Consider the following 21,740-nt stretch of genomic DNA (forward strand, 5'->3'; position numbering starts at 1 on the left):
AACATAACGATGGTCATTTTGGCCAAACAGTTCTATTTTTGTTTCATCAGACCAGAGGACATTTCTCCAAAAAGTACGATCTTTGTCCCCATGTGCAGTTGCAAACCGTAGTCTGGCTTTTTTATGGCAGTTTTGGAGCAGTGGCTTCTTCCTTGCTGAGCGGACTTTCAGGTTATGTCAATATTGGACTCGTTTTACTGTGGATATAGATACATTTGTACCTGTTTCCTCAAGCATCTTCACAAGGTCCTTTGCGGTTGTTCTGGGATTGATTTGACGGCTTTGTGGACCCATGGTGTTTATATTTGCGTACTATTGTTTGTACAGATGAACATGGTACCTTCAGGCGTTTGGAAATTGCTCCCAAAAATGAACCAGACTTGTGGAGGTCTACAATTTTGGTTGATTTCTTTTGATTTTCCCATAATGTCAAGCAAAGAGGCACTGAGTTTGAAGGTAGACCTTGAAATACATCCACAGGTACACCTCCAATTGACTCAAATTATGTCAATTAGCCTATCAGAAACTTCTAACGCCATGACATAATTTTCTGGAATTGTCCAAGCTGTTTAAAGGCACAGTCAACTTAGTGTATGGAAACGTCTTACCCACTGGAATTGTGATACAGTGAATTATAAGTGAAATAATCTGTCTGTAAACAATTGTTGTAAAAATTACATTAGTAGATGTCACAATCGACTTGCCAGAGCTATAGTTTGTTGACAAGAACTTTGTAGAGTGGTTGAAAAACAAGTTTTAATGACTCCAACCTAAGTGTATGTAACTTCCGATTTCTATTCTACGTATTCTTCAGATATACTAAATATTCTATCTGCATACTGTCCATACTGTCTATTCATCACATATGTATATGTATATATATATACACTGCTCAAAAAAATAAAGGGACCACTTAAACAACACAATGTAACTCCAAGTCAATCACACTTCTGTGAAATCAAACTGTCCACTTAGGAAGCAACACTGATTGACAATAAATTGCACATGCTGTTGTGCAAATGGAATATACAACAGGTGGAAATTATAGTCAATTAGCAAGACACCCCCAATAAAGGAGTGGTTCTGCAGGTGGTGACCACAGCCCACTTCTCAGTTCCTATGCTTCCTGGCTGATGTTTTGGTCACTTTTGAATGCTTGCGGTGCTTTCCCTCTAGTGGTAGCATGAGACCGAGTCTACAACCCACACAAGTGGCTCAGGTAGTGCAGCTCATCCAGGATGGCACATCAATGCGAGCTGTGGCAAGAAGGTTTGCTGTGTCTGTCAGCGTAGTGTCCAGAGCATGGAGGCGCTACCAGGAGACAGGTACATCCGGAGACGTGGAGGAGGCCGTAGGAGGGCAACAACCCAGCAACAGGACCCCTACCTCCGCCTTTGTGCAAGGAGGAGCACTGCCAGAGCCCTGCAAAATGACCTTCAGCAGGCCACAAATGTGCATGTGTCTGCTCAAACAGTCAGAAACAGACTCCATGAGGGTGGTATGAGGGCCCGACGTCCACAGGTGGGGGTTGTGCTTACAGCCCAACACCGTGCAGGACGTTTGGCAGTTGACAGAGAACACCAAGATTGGCAAATTCGCCACTGGTGCCCTGTGCTCTTCACAGATGAAAGCAGGTTCACACTGAGCACATGTGACAGACGTGACAGAGTGTGGAGACGCCGTGGAGAACGTTCTGCTGCCTGCAACATCCTCCAGCATGACCGGTTTGGCGGTGGGTCAGTCATGGTGTGGGGTGGCATTTCTTTGGGGGCCGCACAGCCCTCCATGTGCTCGCCAGAGGTAGCCTGACTGCCATTAGTTACCGAGATGAGATCCTCAGACCCCTTGTGAGACCATATGCTGGTGCGGTTGGCCCTGGGTTCCTTCTAATGCAAGACAATGCTAGACCTCATGTGGCTGGAGTGTGTCAGCAGTTCCTGCAAGAGGAAGGCATTGATGCTATGGACTGGCCCACCCGTTCCCCAGACCTAAATCCAATTGAGCACATCTGGGACATCATGTCTCGCTCCATCCACCAACGCCACGTTGCACCACAGACTGTCCAGGAGTTGGCGGATGCTTTAGTCCAGGTCTGGGAGGAGATCCCTCAGGAGACCATCCGCCACCTCATCAGGAGCATGCCCAGGCGTTGTAGGGAGGTCATACAGGCACGTGGAGGCCACACACACTACTGAGCCTCATTTTGACTTGTTTTAAGGACATTACATCAAAGTTGGATCAGCCTGTAGTGTGGTTTTCCACTTTAATTTTGAGTGTGACTCCAAATCCAGACCTCCATGGGTTGATAAATTTGATTTCCATTGATAATTTTTGTGTGATTTTGTTGTCAGCACATTCAACTATGTAAAGAAAAAAGTATTTAATAAGAATATTTCATTCATTCAGATCTAGGATGTGTTATTTTAGTGTTCCCTTTATTTTTTTGAGCAGTGTATATATATATATATATATATATATATATATATATAATACGTAGGACTCCGACATTGCTCGTCCTAATATTTATATTTTTCTTAATTCCATTCTTTTACTTTTAGACTTGTGTGTATTGTTGTGAATTGTTCGATATTACTGCACTGTTGGAGCTAGGAACACAAGCATTTCGCTACACCCGCAATAACATCTGCTCAATATTTGTATGCAACCAATCAAACTTGGTTTGATATTGATCTGAAGGCAGTGAAATGAAGTGAGTTAGAGGGCAAATGAGGGGGAGGGGTGTAGTGGAAGTGGAGGAGAGAGGGAGCTCGTGTGCGTTGGTGGAGTGGGTCTCCTTGGTTAATTCCTTAAGGGAGGATAGTAATGAGATTTTCCATAATTTCTCTCTTCCCCTCCCTCTCTCCTCCTCTCCGTTTTACCAAATGTATCCTTTTGCTGGATTTCTCCTCTTAACCCTCAACCAGGTTGGAATCATAGAAATAGAATTGCTTAATTCTGTTTCTATGTTTGGAACATCCTCCCGCTCAACCAATATGGTGTAGCATTTGTTCCTATAGATAATACAGTAGTAATACACAGTTTGTAAGAGAATGTCTTGGGAGTAGAGAAGTAAACATGTTCATGGTGGTAGAGTGGTTTCTGCTGCGGGGTCAGTCTTGTTTTGATTTTTCAATGAAACATCCAATGAAACATACATTGCATCCATCAGCAGATTTCATGTGATAATAAAACGTTTGGATTTTTCTTGCGTCCCCTGCCACCACAGCAGCAAATAATTGTAAATGTGTGTGTGTGTGTGTGTGTGTGTGTGTGTGTGTGTGTGTGTGTGTGTGTGTGTGTGTGTGGCGGCATTAGTTTTGACTTCATTATGTCTTGGCAGTATATTATGTGGCTGGACAGGTTTGTATTTAATCAGATGGACTGCCAGCAATATTAATAACTTGAAGAGAGAGGGGAGGGGGAGGTGCTGACAGAATGCAGTATATTAACTTATTGTACCCCAGGCCTCCCCACTGCCCTTAGGGGTGGGGTGGCAAGGTTGTCAGCCCCATATAAATATTAATACTAATCACCCTTTTTTTCTACTGTGTTCTTGACTTGTTAATTGTTTACTCCATGTGTTGTCTGTTCACACTGCTATGCTTTATCTTGGCCAGGTCGCAGTTGCAAATGAGAACTTGTTCTCAACTAGCCTACCTGGTTAAATAAAGGTGAAATAAAAAAATAAAATAAAAAATATCATACTATTTCTATGGTCAGCCCATCATATGTGGAGCCCATATCCCCCTGGCTCCTCATTAACATGTTGGGGTAATGTACATACAAAATAACAGCGTCATCACCCAGTTGTGGATGTATTGGTTTGCAGTGTGTTTGTTTTGTGAGCTCATGATTTATTAGCAGTGAAAACCAATGTACATTCTTTGGAACATCATAGCAGACAAGTATACAGCAGGCTACATGTAAGAGGATAAAGGCCTACACTGTCAGTGAAATTATGCCAAATAAATATATAATGCAGTCCACTCAACACAAGTACAATAGCAAGGGGTTGACACTAGGTTTGCAAAATTCTGGAAACTTTCAATAAATTCTCTGGTTTTCCCGAAATCATTTTTTGGAGGATTCCGGACTTCCTACTTATTCCCTCCTGACTCCGGGAATCCTCCAAAAGGGATTTTTTTTGCGATCCTTTTTTAATATTTTTTAAATTGTTTTATTTTTTTGGTAACATTTACAGGAGACAACAGTTAAGACCAAAAAGTGAAGCATTTTCTATTTCATTCTACTGTTGTGTTCTTCATTGATTTTCCGAGGCTCTTTGAGTGAGAGCTGCATCATGTAGAATGGCACGCTGGACTTGTTGAAGAGAGACAGACACTGTCACAGCATTCCTAACGAGGCAGGCAGGCTGGACTTGTGCAAGCAAACCCTGCAGAGTACTCCCTCTGTAGTGCACTGAGCTGCACTGTGCTGTGCTCCATGCTTTCTGTATCCACATCTGTGTTAGTATGCCTTCCTCTCTGCCTGCGCATCCCCAGCAGCAGTGTGTGTACGTGTGTGCAGTTGTGTGTGTGTGTGTCTTTCTGTGTGTGTCTTTCTGTGTGTGTGTGCGTGTGTGGAGCGCGGTAGCAGGGGCAGAGCCAGTCACTCTCTCTGGTTTGGCCTGCCTGTGAATATTAACGTGAGTCAATTCTCTTCTCTCACACAGCAGAGCTGCAAGCCGAGAAAGAGCCAAGCTCCTCCTCCTCCCCTGCCACTCAGGAGCTGATGACAAGGCTGGGCTTCTTACTGGGAGAAGGGATCCCAGGCACAGCTCGCATACCTATGGAAGACAAGAATGAAAAGAAGGTATTTCATTTCCCCCTGCAGCTGCTGCAGCAGCCGCACAACAACAGAGATAGAGAGCTAGAAAAAGGGAGGGGAGTTGAGAGAGTGTGAAAAGAGGGGAAAGAAGAAAGGATGCTTTTTTGGTGCAGCTTGCGCTTGCATTTGCCCCCGCTTCTTTGGACTTGGATTAAAGTCTCAATTCTTCCACGGAAATGATACTAATTGCGGCGAATAAGGGTAACTCTAAACTCTAACATCAACATGTTCTCAGAGATGTTTTGTGTCTGTAAACTAAGTGAATGTTTGGTTAGTTAAACTGCTCAAGTGTGTTAGTGTTGGAGTATGAGCCTGAGGTATCCAGTGTGATGATCTTAGGCAAACTTGAGTGGCTCTTGCAGGGGCACTTGAGTATGTAACAGAAGTGTACAAGCTTACCTCCAGAAATAGAGTTATGTCAAGTCTTCTGCTCAGTTTGTTTGGCTCTGCTAATTAGTCAGAAGCTCAGTGGAAGGGAGCAGAGCTCCCCATTGATTTTTCTCTTCATGCTTCTTTGACACATTTTGGCCCAGAATCGGTCATTCTAGTCACTTTTAAGAAGCTTATATTTTATGAATCATATTCATTAGTCGAGATGTCAGTGAGAATCCCAAGAAATTAGGGTAACACTGGTTTTGTGATGTTTTTTGTCAATCTAGAATGATGTTCTTCTCAGTGCTTTAGAGAGAAATGTTTGGAAGTATTGATCATCTGCTAAAAGGTCCCTGAGCAGTCATTCTAATTCCCATGTAAAATAGCCCTTTGAGTGACTAAAACATCACCTGCAATATTTTTCAAAGAGTATTTTTCTCTTAGGGCAAACTACCAGGAAGTCTGAAAAGACAGAATGAGTGGGCGGGGAGCTCACCTCGACTGACGGTTCTTTGAGAACGCCTATGTCAAGCAACATGGATGCAGTTAGATTATCTCAACCAAATTTGCTGATACACAAAGCAACTCAAACAACATTGAAATTGCATGCAACATCCAATCCTGTCATACATCACATCATGGTTTCACAAAGAGTGTTTTATCCAACTGTTTTGTAACAGCATCAATATGGAAAAAAAGGAATTGTCAGCACTGTTTATCAAACTAGTTAGCTAGTTCATCTTGGACACATTCAGTTGAAGCTTTACAGGGTAAACTGGGTACTTTTCATAAAATATATACACTGAGTGCACAAAACATTAAGGACACCTGCTCTTTCCATGACATAGGCTGATCAGGTGAATCCAGGTGAAAGCTATGATCCCTTCTTGATGTCACCTGTCAAATCCACTTCAATCAGTGCAGATGAAAGTGGAAAGAGACAGGTTAAAGAAGGATTTTTTCCTTATTCAGCATCGTTCACGCCCTCTTAACCTTAGCCCCACCCGTCTCTTTAAGGATTCACTTGTGAGGCCATGTGCTAAACAGAATGAGTAAGGTAGGGTAGTAAATAACCAAAGATTTCAAGATTAAAAGTGGTGAAAGTAGTAGCCTACAATAAGGAAAAACTCCAGGTAAAAATACACTATCTAGTCCTTGGCCTATATCCTAATCTAACTTTGTTGCAGGTCACATGTTGTTCTTCACATTACCGTCTCTGGTAGACACAAACTAATCAAATAAAATCTAAGTTTATTTGTCACATGCACAGGATACAGGTGTAAACGGTATAGTGAAATGTTTACTTGCATATTTGCATAGTAGCAATATCAAAAATAGAAAATGTCCAGATAAAAGTATTTTATAATTATTAGATATGCTTAACCAGACACATGTGTCTAAATTGATGGGTCATGTGAAAGAAATGCTATGACCCCCCTCCCCCAGCCACATCTAGCTGAGTGGATGGGTCACTATTGTTTAGACATGTACACATGTGACACATGTCAATGAAATACAATAGATTGCCATAATCCCCCCCAGACACACCTGGCTAACTTGATAGGCCATGTAATCAACTGGCGAAGTGGAGTCTTTTGTTTAGACATGTATTTAGCTAGCTAAACAATGAACCATAATCCCAGCCCATAGTTACAGTCCAAACGGATTATTATAGCTAGCCACCATGCATGAAATGTTGTAGTATGAATCTGTAGGTAGCTAAAGCTAACCAACTAGGTTCAATGTTAGCTAGTTAGCTAACATTAGGCTACAACTAGGAATGATAATGGATTTCTGAGATACATATTTTATTACTACACAGATCATACATGTAATTTTAGCTAGCGAGCCAGCAAGCTAATGTTCGCTAGCAAGCGAACCGTATGCTTTAACTTTCTGACAAAATTAGAAATGTATCATATCTGAAAATGTAGCTAGACTCTTACCCGTACATGGATGTTCACGGCAGTGTGTCTTTTCCGTTTGGTTTGTAGCTAACTACAGCTTGTTTGGACAGTTGTGTCAAGTCACTCCATTTCACACCGACCATGTGCAGAAAGTAGTCCATCACAACTTTTTCCAATGCAACCTTTTTTTGTCGATTGTGCCTGCTAAATTCAGGGCAGCAATGTTGTTGAGAGCAGTAGCAACCCTTTTATAGTTCTCCATGACTAACGTTATATCTTTCAAAAAAGCCGCAGTAGCAAGGATTATCTACACCTACTGAGCAGTTCATGTTATAGACAGAAGTGTGCTAAATGGCAGACCAATACGAACTCATCTCTCAGCATGTCCAGCCCATCCATTTTCATAGCCAGTCATGACTAGCGGCAAGGTTTCTGTCTTTTTCCGTGGCTAAACCAACTTGGCTCGTCATTTTAAAAACATATTTGAATTTACAGATGGCATATAAATAAGTATGTTATCAAGGCACATGAAAGTTTATATGTTCTAGAAGCCTTTTTTATTTTTTTGCATTTTGATTAAAAATGATTAAAATGCGTTCAAATGCCTCTCCTGTGAAGTAGTGATATGCGACATATGCCTAGCTTCTTGAAACAGGTCACCTGTAAGTATCTTTGCCTTAGATGAATATGGGTAACCTGTAATTATATTTTCTGATACGCTGCAGTCAAATGTTGGCACCAGTAGAGCTATGTAAACCACGCCCCTCTGCAAACATGCCTTCTGCGATGTTGGTTACAAGGTGGTACTTCTTTAAATTAGGTAAGAGAATAAGACTTTACCATTGGTGTATTAAAATTTGAGATTTTGTGACGCCACAAAATCCCTTAATAATCCAGCCTCCCAAATCAAGGTGTTTGACACGGGGGAAGGGGACCAGTAATTTTATGATGCAACTTTTAGTCGAGTAATCCATTTTATTAATGTAGAATCAACAGTTATTTTTTATACTTTGGTCATCCTACTTTGATCTGGTTTTATCCAAATATCATCCAATTGAATGAAAATCATGATTTTGACTGTGCATGACCTTTAACTATTCCCTATCCCATTGACTTCTACACTGCTGTTTTACCATCAGAGTTTAAAAGCATCATCTCTTTAATTCTCCCTTTGAGTAAATGCCATTAAGCTATTATGTTATCAGCGTGGTATGTTGGGTGATGTAAGTTGCCTTATCCTTTGCTCCACATTACATGGGTCCTATTCAATAGGCACCAAACGGAAGAAAACAGAATGAAACAGGGAGGGATTACCTCCTGGTTTTCCATTGCCAAAACATTTTTTGTTGTTGTGTTCCGTTATGAATTTGACACTGATCACCATTTAGCTAGAGTGTGACATCGTGATGTAGATGGGAAACGATGAGGAAGAGTTAGCATGCAGAACCCTTTGGTGAGGCAGTGTTAGAAGGCTCCTGGACTGTGTCCCAAATAGCACCCTATTCAAATCAAATCAAATCACATTTTATTTGTCACATACACATGGTTAATGAGAGTGTAGCGAAACGCTTGTGCTTCTAGTTCTGACAGTGCAGTAATATCTAACAAGTAATCTAACAAATTCACAACAACAACACACAAATGTAAAGGGATGGAATAAGAATATGTACATATAAATATATGGATGAGCGATGGCCATGCGACATAGGCAAGATGCCATAGATGGTATTAAATACAGTATATACATATGAGATGAGTAATGTAGGATATGTAAATATTATTACAGTGGCATTATTTAAAGTGACTAGTGATACCTTTCTTAAAGTGGACGGTGATTTGGGTCTGTATGTTGGCAGCAGCCTGTCTATGTTAGTGATGGCTGTTTAACAGTCTGATGGCCTTGATATATATATATATATATATATATATATATATATATAGTTCACTACCCATAGGTCTCTGGTCAAATGTAGTGCACTAAGTAGGGAATAAAGTGTCATTTGGGAGCAGGCATTTAGCACACCTCTAGGCGATAATGCTAACCAGCCATCAAGCACTCATCCTGACCTAGGCTACACACTGGATGGCATAGGGAGAGAGAGGCAGTAGAGAGGAGAATACAAGTGACACACCTAAAGGTTGGGGTTGTGGCATTAGCACTTCTAATGAACATGGTGATCAATCATGGGTTGAGTTATTCTGGTGAGTAGTCAGATTGTTAGTTGGTATTCAGTTGTTCTAGTTCAGGTCTAGTCTACAGCCTGGGCCTATATTCATCATCCATCTCAGACTAGGTGTACTGATATAGGATCAATTTCAGCTTTTAGATCATAATGAATCCTATTCCATATTATGGAAAGGAGGGAACTGATCCTAGATCAGCACTCCTACTCCGATATACAGGTCCTGGAGTCGTTTTAGGCCTGAGTTTGCTGTTTTGAAAGCCTCGCTTTGTGTGTCATGCTCACATGTAAACTGCTAATTTATTTCCTCAGGAATTTGCATTGCTTGCGCATGATTCGGGTTATTTGCTCAGGTTTAAAAAAAGCTATTTGACTTGACTCATATTTTCCAGTCTGCTCCATATAAGGAGACACGCTCAATATTCCCAAGTGAAAAATATGAACAGGTTTTTATTGTTAAACTTTGTAGCTATGAGATTCCATTCATACTGATTGCAGTAGTTTTCTTTCCTTGGCTCAATCCTCTACTCTCTGCTCTTTCTCTTCCTCTGTTGTCATGTTTTATTATGTTGTTGTTGTTGATGAGGACAATGATGATGACAACTTCATAGGCCTATGTGCCTTATCTTTGTAAATACCCATGCATTTCAGTAATGAACTGAAATTTAAAAAAGAAACGTCCCTTTTTCAGGACCCTGTCTTTCAAAGATAATTTGTAAAAATCCAAATAACTTCACAGATCTTCATTGTAAAGTGTTTAAACACTATTTCCTAGTGAGGCATGAGGACTGCAGATGTGGCCAGGGCAATAAATTGCAATATCCGTACTGTGAGACGCCTAAAACAGTTCTACAGGGAGGCAGGATGGACAGCTGATCGTCCTCGCAGTGGCAGACCACGTGTAACAACACCCACACAGGATCGGTACATCCTAACATCACACCTGCGGGACAGGTACAGGATGGCAACAACGTCCAGAGTTACACCAGGAACGCACAATCCCTCCATCAGTGCTCAGACTGTCTGCAATAGGCTGAGAGAGGCTGGACTGAGGGCTTGTAAGGCCTGTTGTAAAGCAGGTCCTCACCAGACATCACTGGCAACAATGTCGCCTATGGGCACAAACCCACCGTTGCTGGACCAGACAAGACTGGCAAAAAGTGCTCTTCACTGACGAGTCATGGTTTTGTCTCACCAGAGGTGATGGTCGGATTCACGTTTATCGTCTAAGGAATGAGTGTTACACCTATGCCTGTACTCTGGAGCGGGATCGATTTGGAAGTGGAGGGTCCGTCATGGTCTGGGGCTTTGTGTCACAGCATCATCGGACTGAGCTAGTTGTCATTGCAGGCAATCTCAATGCTATGCATTACAGGGAAGACATCCTCCTCCCTCATGTGGTACCCTTCCTGCAGGATCATCCTGACATGACCCTTCAGCATGACAATGCCACCAGCCATACTGCTCGTTCTGTGCATAATTTCCTGCAAGACAGGAATGTCAGTGTTCTGCTATGGCCAGCGAAGAGCCCGGATCTCATTCCCCAGAAATGTCCGGGAAATTGCAGGTGCCTTGGTGGAAGAGTGGAGTAACATCTCACAGCAAGAACTGGCAAATCTGGTGCAGTCAATGAGGAGGAGATGCACTGCAGTACTTAATGCAGCTGGTGGCCACACCAGATACTGACTGTTACTTTTGATTTTGACCCCCCACCCTTTATTCAGGGGCACATTATTCAATTTGTTAGTCACATGTCTGTGGAACTTGTTCAGTTTATGTCTTAGTTGTTGAATCTTGTTATGTTCATACAAATATTTACACAAGAAAAAAAACACAGTTGACAGGTAGAGGATGTTTCTTTTTTTGCTGAGTTTATATTTGACTGCCATGTGGGATCAATAAAACAAAATAAAATGTGTTTCTCCTTCTCCAGTGCTCAGTGACTAGTCAGGGTATCAGTCCCTGCTCCAGTCTGACCAGTAGCACGGCGTCCCCCTGCACAGAGAGCCCGTGCTCCACCCTGAACAGCAACGCCAGCCACAGCCTCAGACACAGCAGCAGCGGTCACAGCAAAACTCCTCTGAGTCACTCCAGCCCCTGTGGAACCATTGCCAGTCCCAGCTCCACGCTCGAGAGCAAGGACAGCGGGATCATAGGTGAGCGACACTCGGGTTGCGTCTCAATAGGAACCTTATTCCCTATGCAGTGCACTACTTTTGACCAGGGCCCTTCTGGTCAAAGGTTGTGCACTATAGGAAATAGGGTGCCATTAAGGACACAGTCTCACTCATCCATCCACTCAATCAGTTACTCAGTCCCCAGTACTCAGCCTTTCCTCATCTCTTACTATTCACATTCTGCACCACAATGCCCACAGGAATGGACCTAGATTGTCCTCCATGCCTCTTGTGTCTCATGAGACTAGCATCGTCAACAATCTCAACAGGGTCTGAAGTCCAATCGATCATTATTCATATATACTATATACATTCGTCTTCTCCAAAATCTTTGATCGTTTTACTGTTTTATTGCCTGACAACTCATCCTGAATTTTATTCTGCTACTCTATCAATCGCTACATAAATTTAGTCTGTATCCTAGAAGTTGTTTGTGCTGACGTCATAGTGAGGGGCCTTGTACACAACATTTTCATCAGTGATTGAATCGTCTTTAACCAATCAGAGTATCAGAGTTGATCATGTCATCATGTAGGCCGGCTCTGTCCCAACCCATCGGTTTCTGAGACCAATCAGAACGGTCAGAATATGTTTGCATTCTACAAGAGGGAGGAAGGCAAATCGAGACTCATCGTGGAGAAGAAAGCAGTGTTGCATTGCGCTGTTAGTGGTGTGTACAGTATTAAAAGGTGGTGATGGTTGAAAGCTCCAACAACATGTGGCCGTTTTGTTCCTCTACTAACAGGGGCTTTAGGAGATTTGGGGATTTACATGTGCTGACAGGAAGATGGGTTTTTACTGTATTCAATTCCTTTGTGGTTTCTGCTTATAGGTTCCAGAGACTGTCAAACCTACTAGAAATTCATTCGGTATTCTGAATTGTACCTTTTTTATTGGCCAAAAATGCTAGTCATGCAACATTGTGTGTTTTTTAAAAAAAAAAAAAAAAATTACCCCCTTTTTCTCCCCAATTTTGTGGTATCCAATTGTTAGTATTAACTGTCTTGTCTCATTGCTGCAAGTCCCGTACGGACTTGGGAGAGGCAAAGGTCGAGAGCCATGTGTCCTCCGAAACACAAGCCAACCAAGCCGCACTGCTTCTTAACACAGCACGCATCCAACCCGGAAGCCAGCTGCACCAATGTGTCGGAGGAAACACTGTACACCTAGCGACCTGGTCAGAGTGCACTGCGCCCGGGCGGAGAAAAGGATATCCCTACCGGCCAAGCCCTCCCTAACGACGCTAGGCCAATGGTGCGCCGCCCCATGGGCCTCCCGGCGACAGAGCCTGGCCTCGAACCTAGAGTCTCTGGTGGCACAGCAGAGCACAGCCTTAGACCACTGCGCCACCCGGGAGGCCCCGTAAGTGTTTTTTATTTTTATGTCTGGTTATTGACATGTGCTTTTCAAGGCTCCAGTTGATTTGGACCAAAATAAAACAAAGCAGTTAACCTCACTAAGACATTACAATTCTATCCCCTATTGTACATTAACCCAAGTAGACAAATTTGGCCTATATCAAAGTAAAATGAAGGAAAAAGACCTGTTGCAATAGCCTCTGCTGAAATCGTGAGTTTCACCAGTGTTTCAACCTTTTTGTACCATTTTGTGGCCAAGACAGACTTGGTTGGTTGGCAGTAATACTTTGCATCTCCCGAATGCAAATTCTGTGCTGCTGTTGACATAATTGATAACTGTGACTCATATTCCTCCTAACCCCCCTGTGCAATATCATAGCTGCTAAATAATTCATGCTGGCTGTGATATTGTATCTGCCATTGTAAAGCAGCGTGAATAACCCTGTGCCGTGCCCAGCTACTGCCTATATACAGTTGAAGTTGGAAGTTTATATACACTTAGGTTGGAGTCATTAAAACTTGTTTTTCAACCACTCCAGAAATGTATTGTTAACAAACTATAATTTTGGCAAGTCGACTGGGACATCTACTAAAGTAATTTTTCCAATAATTGTTTACAGACAGATTATTTCACTTATAATTCACTGTATCACAATTCCAGTGGGTCAGACGTCTACATACGTCTACATACACTAAGTTGACTGTGCTTTTCAACAGCTTGGAAAATTCCAGAAAATGATGTCATGGCTTTAGAAGCTTCTGATAGGCTAATTGACATCATTTGAGTCAATTGGAGGTGTACCTGTGGATGTATTTCAAGGCCTACCTTCAAACTCAGTGCCTCTTTGCTTGACATCATGGGAAAATCAAAAGAAATCAGCCAAGACCTCAGAAAATAAATTGTAGACCTCCACAAGTCTGGTTCATCCTTGGGAGCAATTTCCAAACGCCTGAAGGTACCACGTTCATCTGTACAAAGAAAAGCTGAAATATATCATTCTCTCTCTAATATTATTCTTACATTTCACATTCTTAAACATTCTTAAAGGGAAGTGGTGATCCTAATCTAAATTAACCTAAAACAGGTAATTTTTACAAGGATTAAATGTCAGGAATTGTGAAAAACTGAGTTTGAATGTAGTTGGCTAAGGTGTATGTAAACTTCCGACTTCAACTCTACCTACTGCCCAGGTTGAGGCTGAGAGATGTAGCCTAAGCGTCTCAGAGTAGAAGTGCTGATCTAGGATCAGGTCCCTGTCCATGTCAGTTTATTCATTGTGATATTTAAGGCAAAACGGATCCTAGATCAGCGGTCCCACTCTGAAACGCTTGATACATATAGTCCAGCCAACTTCAGATCACTCGGACCTATTTTTTCTTCTGTGGAATCAGTACTGTAGAACTCAATGCTTCTAGCCAAGTCTAGCGGGCTCATGGTTTCTCCTTCAAACACTCAAAATTCTGTTTGTTGTCGGAGGACAAGCTATAACATTGGTCCGGAACTTCCCCCTAGTGAGTAGGGCTTCTTGGGTTATTTAAAAGGCAGAGGGAGAAGCCAAGTAGGCTGCGTTCCTAATGGCACCCTATTTCATAGTGCTCTGGTCAAAAATAGTGAACTATAAAGGGAATAGGGTGCCATTTGGGACGTATATGTTGTGTCCATGAGACTGATTCCCAGCTCTGATGAATAGTAGTCAGGGCCTTTGAAGTGGTTGAAACGGACTGTGGAAGAAGCAGGATAAGAGAACGCAAGGAATCATTTACTTCAAAAACCCATATTAATTTGGCTGGTTTTTAAACAGCACGTTGGGTGGGATGGTATGGAGCCTACTGCAGAGTGTGTGTTGACATGTGAAAATCTGCAGCTGCTGTTGTGAGGTGGGGCTGAGGGAGGGAGGGAGGGCATCGCAAGGAGGGGACTTAAGAGGAATGGTCATAAGTAGTTATTCATGTTGTAATTAATGATCATGACAAGTTATTAATGTTTTATACAACAGGTGGGTCTAATCATGAATGGGGATTTGTTAAAACCGCATTCCAGACGGTTTCTATTCCATAAGTTACCACCGGCTAAATCTATGACGTTAAAATGCCCATTTACTCTGTTCCATCTGACTGCGCATTTCACTATCTCATCATCTCAGCCAGGCAATTTATAAACTTGATCTCCACTATAAAAATGACTTGCCTAGTTAAATAAAGGTTCAATTAAAAAAAAAAAAAAGCATCTAGACATTATCTCACATTTCTTTTACGCTAACATTTAGTTTTAGTACAGAGACAAAGTAGAATCTCAATTCAACGGCTCAGACACGAGAGGCATGTGGCAGGGTCTACAGTCAATCACGGACTACAGGAAGAAACCCAGCCCAGTCACGGACCAGGATGTCTTGCTCCCAGGCAGACTAAATAACTTTTTTGCCCGCTTTGAGGACAATACAGTGCCACTGACACGGCCTGCAACGAAAACATGCGGTCTCTCCTTCACTGCAGCCGAAGTGAGTAAGACATTTAAACGTGTTAACCCTCGCAAGGCTGCAGGCCCAGACGGCATCCCCAGCCGCGCCCTCAGAGCATGCGCAGACCAGCTGGCCGGTGTGTTTACGGACATATTCAATCAATCCCTATACCAGTCTGCTGTTCCCACATGCTTCAAGAGGGCCACCATTGTTCCTGTTCCCAAGAAAGCTAAGGTAACTGAGCTAAACGACTACCGCCCCGTAGCACTCACATCCGTCATCATGAAGTGCTTTGAGAGACTAGTCAAGGACCATATCACCTCCACCCTACCTGACACCCGAGACCCACTCCAATTTGCTTACCGCCCAAATAGGTCCACAGACGATGCAATCTCAACCACACTGCACACTGCCCTAACCCATCTGGACAAGAGGAATACCTATGTGAGAATGCTGTTCATCGACTACAGCTCGGCATTCAACACCATAGTACCCTCCAAGCTCGTCATCAAGCTCGAGACCCTGGGTCTCGACCCCGCCCTGTGCAACTGGGTTCTGGACTTCCTGACGGGCCGCCCCCAGGTGGTGATGGTAGGCAACAACATCTCCTCCCCGCTGATCCTCAACACTGGGGCCCCACAAGGGTGCGTTCTGAGCCCTCTCCTGTACTCCCTGTTCACCCACGACTGCGTGGCCACGCACGCCTCCAACTCAATCATCAAGTTTGCGGACGACACAACAGTGGTAGGCTTGATTACCAACAACGACGAGACGGCCTACAGGGAGGAGGTGAGGACCCTCGGAGTGTGGTGTCAGGAAAATAACCTCACACTCAAAGTCAACATAACTAAGGAGATGATTGTGGACTTCAGGAAACAGCAGAGGGAACACCCCCCCATCCACATCGATGGAACAGTAGTGGAGAGGGTAGCAAGTTTTAAGTTCCTCGGCATACACATCACAGACAAACTGAATTGGTCCACTCACACAGACAGCATCGTGAGGAAGGCGCAGCAGCGCCTCTTCAACCTCAGGAGGCTGAAGAAATTCGGCTTGTCACCAAAAGCACTCACAAACTTCTACAGATGCACAATCGAGAGCATCCTGGCGGGCTGTATCACCGCCTGGTATGGCAACTGCACCGCCCTCAACCGTAAGGCTCTCCAGAGGGTAGTGAGGTCTGCACAACGCATCACCGGGGGCAAACTACCTGCCCTCCAGGACACCTACACCACCCGATGCTACAGGAAGGCCATAAAGATCATCAAGGACATCAACCACCCGAGCCACTGCCTGTTCACCCCGCTGTCATCCAGAAGGCGAGGTCAGTACAGGTGCATCAAAGCTGGGACCGAGAGACTGAAAAACAGCTTCTATCTCAAGGCCATCAGACTGTTAAACAGCCACCACTAACATTGAGTGGCTACTGCCAACACACTGTCAATGACACTGACTCTACTCCAGCCACTTTAATAATTGGAATTGATGGGAAATGATGTAAATATATCACTAGCCACTTTAAACAATGCTACCTTATATAATGTTACTTACCCTACATTATTCATCTCATATGCATACGTAGATACTGTACTCTATATCATCGACTGCATCCTTATGTAATACATGTATCACTAGCCACTTTAACTATGCCACTTGGTTTACATACTCATCTCATATGTATATACTGTACTCGATATCATCTACTGTATCTTGCCTATGCTGCTCTGTACCATCACTCATTCATATATCCTTATGTACATATTCTTTATCCCCTTACACTGTGTATAAGACAGTAGTTTTTTTTGGAATTGTTAGTTAGATTACTTGTTCGTTATTACTGCATTGTCGGAACTAGAAGCACAAGCATTTCGCTACACTCGCATTAACATCTGCTAACCATGTGTATGTGACAAATAAAATTTGATTTGATTTGATTCTACGGCGGATATTTGTATAAACCTTGCTGTCTGTCTCTGCGACTTATGCAACATTGTTTCAATATTCAAATTCAATCTCCAGCTGTCCCTTAGTAATGAACGTGACGAGAGTCAGAACAAGACAGACAGACAGGCAGTGTTTCTCAGCCAATCAAAATTCTGAATCAGCATACGTTTTTGGGATACACAGTACCAGTCAAAATTTGGACACATCAAGGGTTTTTCTTTATTTGTACTATTTTCTACAGTGTAGAATAATAGTGAAGACATCAAAACTATGAAATTACACATATGAAATCATGTAGTAACCAAAAAACGTAGTTACTTCATTGATATTCTGGCTGCACTGTTTGACGTGTCTATAAGTTAGCTGTAGTTGGCTAGCTAGCAAACAAAGGATAAGAATATTGCCAGCCAGTATGGCAATGGAACATTTAGAACGAATGACTGGGTCGCGTCCCTAGATAGAGAACAAAAAGACTGAACAACTGGGTCACGTATCTAGATACAGAACAAAAAGATTGAACAACTGGGTCACGTCTCTAGATACAGAACAAAAAGACTGAACAACTGGGTCACGTCTCTAGATACAGAACCAAGAGACGGAACGACTGGGTCGAGTCTCTGGCAACCAAACCAATAGAAAGAACAACCAGCCAGCTTGGGTAGCAACCCTAGATTTGTGTTGGGACTATATCTTGTGGAAGGATGAAATAGTATAAATAAATAAATCAAAATAATATTTTTACTTAAAATATGCCAACCATTATTTGAATATGTTGGTAACCCGTTGTATAAAAAGTGATAATGCCCTTGAAGCCGGTCCTTGACTTCATCTCGGGCTTAACAACACCCGTGCCAATTTATCCTCAAAAAACACAGACTTCGAGGGCGTTATCACTTAAGTAAATAACGGCGATAACCAGTTATTAATGTTGTAAATAACGGTGATAACCAGTTATTCATGTTGTTAATAATGGTGATGCCCAGTTATTAATGTTGTAAATAATGGTGATAACCAGTTATTCATGTTGTAAATAACGGCGATAACCAGTTATTCATGTTGTAAATAACGACGATAACCAGTTATTCATGTTCTAAAGCAGAGTGAGGAGATGGTAAAGAAGTGTAAGAAGGTAGGCTGTTTTACCTTTTTATTCAGACCACTTCGGTCTGTCTTTGTGAATCAAATCACTGTATCAAATGTTACAACATTTAGGGATTTCTGAATTGCTGAATATTTGCACAAGCATAAGGCTAGTTATCCCAGACGTATTTGTTATGTTATTATTAGTGACGGTGCAACACACAGCACAGTTACGAAATCCAGATTAGCTATGTGGTACAGTGGGTCTACTCTAAAGCTGCCAAAAACAGACGCATTTCCTCTGACTGCACATGTGACAGTCAAAAACTGTGCACTATATAGGGGATAGGGTGCAATTTCGGAAGCATTCCCATGTTTAGCCCAGCTGCCAGTTGGTGGCTTTTGCCTTTCCCCTCAGCTTTTAGTGATTCTGTTTGGCATGGTCAGCCAGGCCTGAGGAGAGGATTAAAAGGGGATTTGCTTTCATGTAAGCAAACACCTGTTTAAAGTCTTCAAATGGAAGTTTGAAGTCAAATGGTATCTTTCCCAGAATTCCCAGGTTTTCCAGAGATCTTGGTTGGAGGATTCCTTGCTTATTCCCTCTTGATTCCGGGAACCTTCCGTCTTGAATTTCTGGAAAATGTGGGAATTTTGGGAAAGTAACCGTAATTTTGCAACCCTACTACAGTATCAACTTCAGCTTGATCACACCATGTTTGTAACGCTCGTCGTTGGAATGAGGTGAGGACCAAAGTGCAGTGTGGTAAGTGTTCATCATATATTTATTAAACCGAGAACACTAAACAAAATAACAAAGGAGAAACGAAATGAAACAGTTCTGAAAAGTGACATACAAAACACAACATAGAAAAAGGAACATAGACAACCCACCCAACTCACGCCCTGCACATACTAAAACAAAGACATAACAAAAGAACTAAGGTCAGAATGTGACAGTACCCCGCCCCGCCCCCAAAGGCGCGGACCCCGGCCGCAAAACCTGAACCTATAAGGGAGGGTCTGGGTGGGTGTCTGTCCTCTGTGGCGCCTCTGGCGCGGGACCACTCCACCATAGTCTTTGTCCGCCTCCTAACCTGCCTCCGTGGCCTCTTTAGAGCGACGACCCTCGCCACGGACTGAGGATCCTAGCCACGGGTCCCGAATGGGCGGGAGAATCCCGCAGCTCCGGAGTGAAGGGCGATTCCGGCAGCGCCGGAGTGACTGGCGATTCCTGTAGCATCGGAGTAACGAACGGCTCTTGCAGCTCCTGACTGACTGGCGGCTCTGGCAGCTCCTGACTGACGGGCTACTCTGGCAGCTCCTGACCGACGGGCGGCACTGGCAGCTCCTGACTGACGGGCGGCTCTGGCAGCTCCTGACTGACGGGCGGCCCTGGCAGCTCCTGACTGACGGGCGGCCCTGGCAGCTCCTGACTGACGGGCGGCCCTGGCAGCTCCTGACTGACGGGCGGCCCTGGCAGCTCCTGTCTGACGGGCGGCCCTGGCAGCTCCTGACTGACGGACGGCTCTGGCAGCTCCTGACAGACGGGCGGCTCTGGCAGCTCAGGACAGACGGGCGGCTCTGGCAGTGCTGGACAGGAGGGAGACTCTGGCAGTGCTGGACAGGAGGGAGACTCTGGCAAATCAGGACAGACGGGAGACTCTGGCAACGCTGAGCAGGCGGGAGCACCTGTAGGGAGGAGACGGAGAGACAGCCTGGTGCGCAGGGCTGCCACTGGAGGCCTGGTGCGTGGAGGAGGCACCAGATAGACCGGACCGTGGAGGCGCACTGGAGGTCCCGAGCACCGAACCTCTACCTGGCTGGATGCTCCCCGTAGCCAGGCCAGTGTGGCGAGGTGGAATAGACCGCACTGGGCTGTGCTGGCGAACCGGGGACACCATGCGCAGGGCTGGTGCCATGTACCCCGGCCCGAGGAGACGCACTGGAGACCAGATGCGCTGAGCCGGCTTCATGGCACCTGGCTCGATGCCCACTCTAGCCCGGCCGATACGAGGCGCTGCTATGTAGCGCACCGGGCTATGCCTGTGCACCGGGGACACCGTGCGCCTCTCGGCATAACACGGTACCTGCCCGGTCCACCTCTCTCCACGGTAAGCACGGGAGTTGGCTCAGGTCTCCTACCTGACTTAGCCACACTCCCCGTGTGCCCCCTCCCAAGAAATGTTTGGGGCTGCCTCTCGTCCCAGCCGCGCTGCCGTGCTGCCTCCTCACACCACCGCCGCTCAGCTTTAGCTGCCCCCAGCTCTGCCTTGGGGCGGTGATATTCCCCAGCCGGTGCCCAGGGTCCCTTGCCGTCCAAAATCTCCTCCCATGTCCTGGAGTCTTGCGATTTCGGCCGCTGCCCGTTACCACGCTGCTTGGTCCTTGGTTGGTGGGTGATTCTGTAACGTTCTTCGTTGGAATGAGGTGAGGACCAAAACGCAGCGTGGTAAGTGTTCATCATATATTTATTAAACCAAGAACACTCAACAAAATACCAAAGGAGAAACAAAACAAAACAGTTATGAAAGGTGAGAGACAATCAGAGACAACTAACGACACCTGCCTCTGATTGAGAACCATACCAGGCGAAACGCAAAACACAACATAGAAAAAGCAACATAGACAATCCACTCAACTCACGCCCTGACCATACAAAAACAAAGACATAACAAAAGAACTAAGGTCAGAACGTGACAATGTTCTATTAGATAGATGACAGTACTGTTTGGAGGCAAACATATTTGATGTACAGTGTACACTTTTGAGTATTCTAAGCTACTCCATTCAAGATACCTTTAATAAGGGAAAATAATGGTGGTTAATACAAAGACAAAAAAACTTGGGGCAGGCTCTATTGATCTAAATCTACCCCACCATGCCAGCTCTGGATAATTCTCATTAGTTGGAACTACATTTATTGGTAATTATCAGATCAGGTGGAGGGTGTTGATAAGGTCAATGAAAACAGAGTGGTATCGCTAAAGACGCACAGAATTCCTGATAATGACAATGACGTACTGCACCTATTTTCTTCTCTCTCTCTCTTCTCTCTCTCTCTCTCTCTCAGCCACCATCACAAGCTCCTCGGAGAATGACGACCGCAGCGGCTCCAGCCTGGAATGGAGTAAAGATGGCAGCCTGAGGAGCAGCGGGCACCATGGCCTGGCGCCCAGCGTGCGGGCCGATACGTGCTCTCCCGTGGCGGAGGAAGACTCCAGTGGGCCCCCAGAGACCCCCACCCCATCTAGGACAGAGCACCCCACAGGCTCCTCAGCGGGGGCTGCAGGAGGAGCAGCAGTAAGACCAAGCCACCCACCAGAGGGCCCCGTTCCATACCCCACAGCACACACCTCCTTGTCCCTCATGTTGCCGCGGCCAAACTCTGTTGCAGGTAAGAAACCTTGGCTTTGGGTGATTCATTATGCGGAGA

General features: G+C 44.3%; 1 protein-coding gene across 4 annotated transcripts in view; it reads left to right on the forward strand.

The window, feature by feature from the left end:
• LOC112235851 (protein TANC1) overlaps positions 1–21,740 on the forward strand; it is a 266,252-nt gene that overhangs the window by 147,892 nt on the left and 96,620 nt on the right. For 3 of the 4 annotated variants that reach the window (XM_042316348.1, XM_024404398.2, XM_024404405.2), the window contains 3 exons: positions 4,673–4,812; positions 11,223–11,445; positions 21,378–21,701. In XM_042316348.1, the coding sequence (XP_042172282.1) occupies positions 4,673–4,812; positions 11,223–11,445; positions 21,378–21,701 (687 nt within the window). The remainder of the gene's footprint in view (positions 1–4,672; positions 4,813–11,222; positions 11,446–21,377; positions 21,702–21,740) is intronic. The other variant, XM_024404414.2, reaches the window with a different exon arrangement.

The sequence above is a fragment of the Oncorhynchus tshawytscha genome, linkage group LG03, assembly GCF_018296145.1.
Source record: "Oncorhynchus tshawytscha isolate Ot180627B linkage group LG03, Otsh_v2.0, whole genome shotgun sequence".
Taxonomy (NCBI): Eukaryota; Metazoa; Chordata; class Actinopteri; order Salmoniformes; family Salmonidae; genus Oncorhynchus; species Oncorhynchus tshawytscha.